Raw genomic sequence first — 9,680 nt, forward strand, 5'->3', positions numbered from 1 at the left:
CATCCTCCCATGACCCTCTACCACTGTGCCAAATTTCACATGGATTGACCAAGTCAGTGAGGAGAAAAACGTGGAACAGACACACAGACAGAGTTTTCGTCATTATATAGTAAGATTATGACTAATGTGGCAGAGCACTACAATAACAAAATCAGCTGTTTTTTCAGCCCACTAGATACATTTTGCTGCAATAAAAATGGCCGACATTAGACAAACAGACTGAAACCTTATTAGATCAAACAAATGTTGACAAGGTTTTCCATTGGGGACACAATTTGCAGTTGAAGAAAGGGATTCAAATATTGGGACATGCAATAACGAACACATGGGATGCCTTAAACGTCCATTACCAGGAAATGGCACAAAACACAAATACATTAATGTGTGGGAAATCCTGGAAGGAGCCAAATCAACGGGTAAAACTACAATAATCAACTTCCTGTTGACCTGTCCCTTTCATGTCATACCTCAGAGTATATTTCCCTCCACTGTCATGGAGTATCTATCACTAGCAAGTTCCAAATCTCTTAAAGTTGATTCTCAAACTGCAGTTTTATGATCTGGAACTGTTGAAATGAGCATATTAGTTTTGTAGCCGATGGATAACATATGCACAACCGACTGCATGGTCTTTTATGTCATGTCAAATAAAAATGGTTAAACCTGATGGCTGCTTGGTAACAATTTACAATAAGGAACATAAGGGAACAAATATATATATTGATGTTTTCAAATGACTTTATCCTCCTCTCACCGGCCTTGCTGATGCGCAGTGGGTACTGTGTGGAGTTGAGCACCTCGTCCTCATCCTGCTCGTCGATGACCTTGCACTGCCGCAGATAGGGGGTGATTTTGGCCGGGTTCAGGATGCGTGTGAGCTTGTGCCGTACCCCCTCCACCCGATCCCAGAGCTCCTCACAGCGCTCCTCTGACCAGGGGGGAGAAGATCGCGCCTCCTCCTGAGCGATGTCCCCGTCCTCTGCCCAAACTGTGACACCTACAAGAGACCGGACATTTACAAGCAGTTCAGGAGGTTGTAGTACAGTAAAAAGGACTGTGCACTGGCACGAGTAAGAAGAGAGAAAAAATGTTGCAATAGCAAAGTGACTCCAGAAATGTTTTGCTTCTTTGTTTTGCTACTTTACTTCACTGCTCAGACTTACAGATACATGTATCTGATGTCCAGAAGGAGACTAAATAGGAGGTGAATTCCACTGGAATTTGATTTTGTCTAACAAGGCTTATCAACAGTGTTTCACTTCAGCATGTTGCTACTAAATAATCACAACCTGTCTGCTTCTTGACGCTAAGATAAGACACCAGGAGCAAATGAGGCACTTTGTGACATCTTTTAAAAACCACTAAAGTAAAATTTGTAACATGACAATCTTTGTCCAACACTGACGGGCTATTTAATTGAAGTCACACAGTACTTAAGGATGCGTGAGGGTTTATCTGCTGCACAGTGAAGGAATGAGGTGGAGCCCCTTACTGGAAATCTTCCAAGGAATGCAGAGGGGGATTTACTCCCTACAAAATACCATTTGCCCTTTGGAGAGCAGATATGGTGTTAAATCTCACATAACGAGGACACCTTGATCAGCTGAAAGCCTATAAGCGTCTCTATGAATGAAGATGAACTTTTATTTTACACCTGGTGGGAGTTAATATGTCAGCAGCAGTTTAATTTCTGTAGAGCAAAGAGTCTGCTGTTACGAGGGTCATAAACTATAGTGGGGAGGACACTCTGTGGGTCTGTGGGTCTGTGTCTCAGAGTGCTGGAATGAAAATACTGGCGTGACTCATATTGCACACCTAAAAACACACCAGGGGACAGCAGACAAAAGCTGTCTCAGTTCCATTCACTTTACACTGTGGAGGAGACAATGAGAGAAAGTGAATAACTCTGCCACTACACTACAAAACAGCTTCTCACACTGACTGCCCAAAGTGTCAGGGCCCCTCAGCCTTCACCTGCAAAATGTCACTCAAAGAGACATTTACTGACCGAGAGGAGACTCAAAATAATTACAAAAAAGGGGAAAAACCAAACCACACCAAACAACCAGAAAACATAAAGAAAAAACTAAAAAGAGCAAAAAACATCCCAAAAACACACAAAATTACCTAAGAGAGACACAAAATGACAAAAAAAGACAAAATCACCTGAAAGAAACACAAAACAACTACAGAGACATAAATATCAAACAAAATGACCTTAAAGACACAAAAAGCAACCGAAAGAAGACAAAATTACCTCAGAAACACAAAATGACTTCAGAGAAACAGAAAATTACTACAAAGAGAAACAAAACGTCCAAAAAAAGACAAACTCGCCTCAAAGAAACACAAAAACTAACCAAAAGACACATATACACCTCAAAGAGACACAAAACGACTAGACACAAAAATCGACCAAGAAAGAAAGAAAATTAACTCAAAGAGACACAAAACAACTATAAATAGAAACAAAATAACCATAAAACTCACAAAATTACCCCATAGAGACAAAAAATGACTATAGAGACACAAAAATTGACCAAACAAAAAACTACTTTCAAAACAACTACAAAAAAGAAACATAAAATTACCTCAAAGACACAAAACAACTACAAGGAGAAACAAAATGACCATAAAACTCACAAAATTACCCCAAAAGACACAAAATGACTATAAATTGACCAGAAAACAGACAAAGTGACCTCAAAGACACACAAAGCAACCAAAAGAAGACAAAGTTACCCCATAGAGACACAAAATGACTATAGAGACATGAGAATTGACCAAAAAGAAACAAAATGCCCTCAAAATTCACAAAATTACCCCCAAAAGACACAAAATGACGTTAAAGATACAAAAATTGACCAAAAAAGAAACAGAATTACCTCAAAGACACACAAAACAACTACAAATAGAAACAAAATGACCACAAAACTCACAAAATTACCCCAAAGAGACACAAAATGACTATAAATTTACCAGAAAAGAGACAAAGTGACCTCAAAGATGCACAAAGCAACTAAAGGAAGACAAAATGACCTCGAGGACACACAAAATGACTACAAAAAAACAGACCAAAATAAACACAAAATTGCCTCAAAGGGGCACAAAATGACTCCAAAGAGACATAAAACCACGACAAAAAGCAGCAAAACATCCAAAAACACATAACATTACCTAAGAGAGACACAAAACAACCGAAAAAAGACAATCACCACAAAGAAACACAAAATGACCTCAAGGACACACCACTAACTACAAATTGACACAGTACAACAACAACAACAACAACAACAGCAAAGGAGCAAAACCACCATGAAGTCTGTGTGCCTTGCCCCTGTGTCAGAGAGATGGTGGGGCCTTTTGCCTATCTGCACCCAGGGGCCCATTGTCTCATAATGCGCCCATGTCAGTGATGCAAGAGGGGAAAACCTTTACCAGCCCTCCAGTCCGGTGAGAAACTGCTGAATAAGGCGCACTATAAAAACACAGGCCTCTCAAAGCTGTGTTGATTCTACAGGCCGAACCCAGAGCCTCACGACTGTTGATTTAATGAACATGGTGATAATCACCGAGAGGACCAGCTCACAGGTTTCCTTCTCAGCTCACTGAAATCCAGTCTGTGCTATGGTTTGGGGTTTCCTGGCTGCAGATCAAGAAAGAAATGTAGAGACGTTCCTCTATGATAACCTGTGATGGGCTTTTGTCACACAAATTAAACTGTGGAAACAACCTACAGATTCGTCAATCATGACCTGCTGTGAAGGTATTTACCCCCAGTGTTATTTACCACTGATGAGAGCGAGGCGTCTGCTGCTCTGTGTAGCTGATCATGTGAGCCAACAGGCAGGTCGAGGCAGGTCTGGATGCTCTGGAATCTCGGTCATTACCCACAAACACGTCTGCCGAGACATTGTTCTCATGTGATTACCACTGAACGCCTCCTCCTCACACTCAAAGTAGTAGAAAACAAATTGGACGTACTATCCTGGATCTACCATCATCTTTTATTAGCAAAAATAACTGATACATCCCAGTTTAACCTGTAAACTATAATTAATCTGTACTGCAAAATAAAGATTTGCTTTCCAATTATTAAAAACAAATAATGACCCCAAACTACACGAGTGTTATCAGCTGATATATTCAGATATATTCCAACAACAGGACAAATGATAAAATCGTCATCAGATGGTCTGTAACTGATGTTTATGTAATTACACCCATCATCCTTGTTAAACATTTAGAAATACAATCATCCGTCATTTTTCAGTGTCAGATTTTTTTGTCTTTAAAAAATCTCTATGAGGCTGAGTCTTAAAGGGCCTGTCCCAATACCCACACTTCCCCTAGAAACACCCACTTGCACTCAGTTGTGCGCGTTCACGTTTAGGCTAGTGGTGTCCCAAAACAGAACTGAGGTAGTGGAAGTGGTTTCCAACACTTAAAACCCGCACTAGATTCCAAGGGAGCCCCGACCCACACTTTCAACGTAGTGGAAGATGAAATTTCCCAGAACACCTTGCAAAGTCAGCAACTTCGGCAAGTTTTGGAAAACAATTTGTTACTGTACTATTGGAATGTAGGCTATACAAACAACGGATGGTTGGACTAGCATAAACTCATCAGCAACTTGGTTGCACATAGCGTCAAAATATTTAAACAAATCGACTTACCCAAACAAAATCGATCAGAACTAGAAGACGTCATAGACACCTCCTGTTTTCAGCATTTCTTCTCCGTTGATTCATCAGACGGAGAAGAATAAACATAACACACGCCACAACACAAGCACTGGAGCCGAAAAATGAGGAAAACCAAACAAATAAAATTGCTTGATGCAAAATGTTTAAGTAAATAATTAGAGGGAAACTTTTCGAGGCTAACATAGCTAATATAGCCCATGCTAGCTTAACAGCTAAGTAGCTTTAAAAAACAACAAAAGTTTTAACAAATAAATACATCTTTCTAAAAATATTCATGATTTGTTTAAATTAAATATATTACTCTCTTGTTAAAATTGTACTACATTTGGTAAAGAGACTTGTTTGGGACTCAAAACTCAAAGTTTAGGACTTGGGATCTGACTTGCCACTTGAGTGCAAAGTTTTGAAACTTGCTAAACAATGACTTGGCCTCACCTCTGGTAGCTCTCTTATAATTTCAGTTCCGATTATTATGTCATGAGGTTTTTTTATATTGAAATACACCTTGCATAGTAATTACTAGCTGTTATTGCTGTTGTTGTTATTATTAATATTATTATTATTAGCTACACTCCCTCAGGCACAGGTATAAGCACATATCTGATTATTGCATTATAAACTAAGCAAAAATATTAATAAATTCAGTGCATAGTGTAATAATAATAATTCACTCTCCTTGTTTTCTGAAAGCATAGAAACCCCTCGAGTTTTCCATGACACAAGTGGAGTCCTTAATTACAGCAACTGGTCTTTGCCTGTTTGGTCCAGAAGACATTTTCCAAACTGATGAAGCCGCTTGGATGTGTGACACAATTCAGGACATTATTGTCAAATAATGAAGCCTGGGCAAAATCCAGCTGCTTTAAATTAAGGACCCCACTTTTTTATTACATTATTTAACCATTTTCTTTGCTTAATTTGTAATGTAATAATTCTATTTATTTAATTTAATTTATTTATTATATTATTTTCAACTTATAACACTATGCACAAATCTATTATGTTAAACAAACATGTATATGAGCTTTTATTAAATTTAAATTATTACATGATGAGACACTCTTTGAAGCACACGCATAAAACTGCATTTTAAATCCCCACATTTCAAACAACAGTCTACCACATAATGTCCAACCCTCAGACATGTGCAGGTCTCTCACACTGCTCCCACTGTGGGGCAGTTGCTACAGGGAAAAAGGTCTATTTCGTTTTGTTGACACAAACCAAGGCCAAACCGGACCTGAGAACCTTATCATTGATAATATGCAAGCTATGACACAGCCTTGCTGCCATTTAACGCCTTATTTCAACCACTGACTGATCACCAGAGCAGCTGAGAGTCTGTCAATCATTTCCCAGAGGCGCATATCGATTATAAACATAAAGAAAAGCAGCACACAGCGCGCTAACAGCTGAAATCTGAAATGTTACTCACCGCTCATGTCTTTAACCTCCTCGACTCTGTTTTAAAGATGAGAAAATCTCAGTGTAATCTGGTCCTCCACATGTCATCCAGCTCCAGAGCCGAGCTAGGAGTGAAACTGAGCGGTGAGATCAGAGTGTGGAGGCGCCACCTGACTGCAGGTCCTCCTTTACGCACACCTTCAGCTCCTCCACCCTCGGTCAACCACAACCAGCCAATCAGCAGCCAAGAGGACCGGGGAGAAAAAGTCTCTCTGATCAGCACATCACAGCGGATTTCCTCTATCAACACTTTTTACTGCTCAGGAAAGTTTGGACAGAAAGTGATCATGTCTGTGTGGTTGACTCCTTCAACACTAGATGGCGCTTTCAACCAATGATTGTCCACTTAAAGCTGCACTATAGCTGCCTATAAACACATTAAACTTCACCAATATTACTGTTAATATAACAAAAATAATATTCTCAGCACTGCTTTTTGAATTGAGAGTTTTGCCATGAGGGCTTGTCACAGAAATATCTTTGAGACTTCAAGAGAGGGCGAGTCATTAACAGTGAGTCACTCAGTAGTCACAGGTGCTTCACTGCAGTGAGGAGCAAAGAATAGCTCCTCACCCTGTAACAGCAGAGACAGCTTTGTGTTGGAGGACTTGGTGCCCTGGAGGAGAGCAGGTTAGTCACCGGCGCTGCCAAGGGAAATCTGGATGATCTGATAAACCAAAACACAATGACACAGAGTTTCATCCTCCTTAAATGTCCAAAGATATGCAAATCATTTTCTTAATCTTTTGGATTAATTTGGTGACAGGCACTACTTTAAGAGAATTAAATTACTTTACTCATGCTATTCCAGTTGGATTAATCTAACTTGCTGAAAACTACTTAAAGGTCCAGTGTGTAGGATTTAGGGGGGTATACTGGCAGAAATAAGAATATAATATTCATAAATAACTATGTTTGAGTTTATAATCACCTGAATATAGACCCTTTTACGGTTAGTGTGATGTTTTTTGGTGGGCAGGGCTTAGCTGGAGGCAAAATAATTCTCAGACATTAGCCAGTGCTAGCTAGCAAGTACTTTTGGCTTGTTTTAGACAATGGAGGAAGATGATATGTGTGGTGTGTTCAGAAATACTCATTCTTAGTGCCGGAGCGCATTCTGGCACAAACTGGACCGTGCATATATTCGGAGCGCTGGTGGAATGTACCGTTCGGTTATCCAGAACCAACACATTCTCACTCCGACCTCGTCACATATTGACGTTTGGTCATGGACTTTCCACGTCCACATACGACATGCAAGGTACTCTGGGTGTGTTGGTTGTTGACGCTCTGGGACTCCGTGTCAAGTTCTGTTTGTTACATGAATTGTCTTCTTTCAAAATCTTTTCCATTTTCACAGGAAATTTAATGTTTACGGTCTCTTGAGAAAAAAAAAGCACTACGTAGGTACAACACCGCAAATTCACGTTCTCCTTCAACAACAAACATGTAGTTGGGTTTAGGCAACAAAAACACGTGGTTAGATTTAGGAAAAAAGACCAGGGTTTGGCTTTAGAATCTTACGGGACATGAACACCACTCTCTCGGGTGAAAGTCGTTGTTTGTTGGACCCATCCACCACCACTCCCACTTGCCCCAGTCAGACTTTCGCCACCTTAACTTTCGTTCTTATCGCCCTGACGCTGCTGGGTGCTGTTAAACTATAACAACAACTGGCCGTGTATCATGCTGATGTTAAAGGACGCCTTTTTTTGTTGGTTTCTGACACTGCAAGTCACTGCCCAAGCACTGGATTTTGACGACTTTGGAGTGAGACCAGGGTCCTTGACCACCATACTAAAAAAAAAAAGCTAAAAAAAATAGCATCCAATATTCCTCTTAATACCTCCCCAGTTTCTGATGAGGTGGACACGATTACCCTTAATACACATAATGTTATTCATCCCTACAACAGGAAATACTTTTTCCCTAACCTGATACGAAGTGTGTGCTGCACATGTGAGCATTTTTGATGATCTGCTCTGTCCAGTCCTTTCGTCTTATCACATTTAACCATGGTTAACTAAAAATAATAATATAATATTATTTTTTACTAATCTGTCATACAGTCAAGAATATCTTCATCGCAAAAATACTCAAATATCGTGACATTATTTTAGGGCCATATTGTCTACCCCTACATGGCAGACTATGTGGAAGAGGACCCGCTCTGTATGTAGATATAAATTGCTCACTCTGAAGTGAAAATACAATGGTTCTTAGTTTTAGGTGATTATACACTAATGAAAACATAGTGATCAATATTATATTCCAATATTCAAATTTCTGCCAATATAAGTCTACTAACTGGACCTTAAACCAAAGACCAAAAACCTTAAAAAAAAAGAAAATATCTCCATCTCTATATCTCTGTATACAGCCTATGTACCCTTGTTATTTTAATGTAAATGTATTTCAATATTCTAATTTTCAAATAAATTTGTGTCATACATATTTGATTTATACGCTGCTATTATTTACCTGATGTTTTTTATATTGTCAATATGTTGATAAAAGAAAAAAAAGAGCTTCTTCCTCTATGTGTTTTTAATGTTTGCAGACCTGTGGTTGTGCCACACAGGATGACTGTCACTACTGCAGTGTTAAGTACGTGGAACAGCTGAGTCACAGTGTTTGATCTAGGTTACTACCACATAACTTGGCAGTATTTAATCATAGGTTTAGCTTGGAAATTAAACCAGGAAGTGACATAAAGGTTTTGACAAGTAGAGGCAAGTGCATCTTGCCAAAGAAACATTATGCAGATTAGTGTGATGAATGTAGGTCATAGGTCAGAGTCATTTAACAGCAGGTGACAGACTTAAAATGAGGATTAAATGAGAAGGAAAAAGTGCCTTTGTGTTTGTGTCACAATTTGAGTTATGTACAGTTAAGAGATAGGGGAGATCGAGTTTGGCTCCAACACCTTTTGTCCTAGCACCTACAACTCGCTGAATTTTTGTGTATGTTTTTATTCACTCCTTGCATGCATTCGCCGCCTTAACTTTTGTTCTTTCCCACTGCATTTCCCTCTTATGCCGCTGGACACTGTTAAACTATAACGGCAACCAGCCACGTGTAATGCCGACGTTAAAGGACGACTTTTTTCATTGGTTTCTGACGCCGCAAGTCACTGCCCAAGCGCCAGATTCAGGCTTGGCATTCTCTTTATACATCAGCGGTGAGGAGAGGAGTCAAGCTGCCATAGGATCAGAGAAAAAGAGCTGCTACGGGAGCTGATGCATAAGCAGAGGGCGAGTGGGGGGAAAATGTGTTTATTTTGGGGGCAGTAAGGCTAGAAAGAGGACAGTGGCGTAAAGTGCCATGGGGCAGCAAATCCAGGAGCGCCAACTTGCGTCTTGCTGCCAGTGTGGGGTTGTACATTGAAAATAATATTTTCGTATTTTGTAATGCGTTGGGGTCCCGGCGGGACGGCTCTTGGGCAGCATGGGTGTGATGTGTCGACGATGTGTTGTGCAAGCAACCCACTGCGGGAAATTTAAAAATAGC

General features: G+C 39.9%; 1 protein-coding gene across 4 annotated transcripts in view; it reads right to left on the minus strand.

Annotated features, from left to right (window-relative positions):
• The window catches only part of zmp:0000000896 (caspase recruitment domain-containing protein 10), a 23,310-nt gene extending 17,044 nt beyond the window's left edge, over positions 1 to 6,266 (minus strand). For all 4 annotated transcript variants that reach the window (XM_050069973.1, XM_050069972.1, XM_050069970.1 and 1 more), the window contains exons 1-2: positions 6,142 to 6,266; positions 755 to 997 (exon numbers count right to left, since the gene is read on the minus strand). In XM_050069973.1, coding sequence (XP_049925930.1) covers positions 755 to 997; positions 6,142 to 6,148 — 250 coding nt within the window. In that variant the 5' untranslated portion in view covers positions 6,149 to 6,266. The remainder of the gene's footprint in view (positions 1 to 754; positions 998 to 6,141) is intronic.
• Between the last annotated feature and the right edge of the window lie 3,414 nt (positions 6,267 to 9,680).

Source organism: Epinephelus moara, chromosome 18 (assembly GCF_006386435.1).
Source record: "Epinephelus moara isolate mb chromosome 18, YSFRI_EMoa_1.0, whole genome shotgun sequence".
NCBI lineage: Eukaryota > Metazoa > Chordata > Actinopteri > Perciformes > Serranidae > Epinephelus > Epinephelus moara.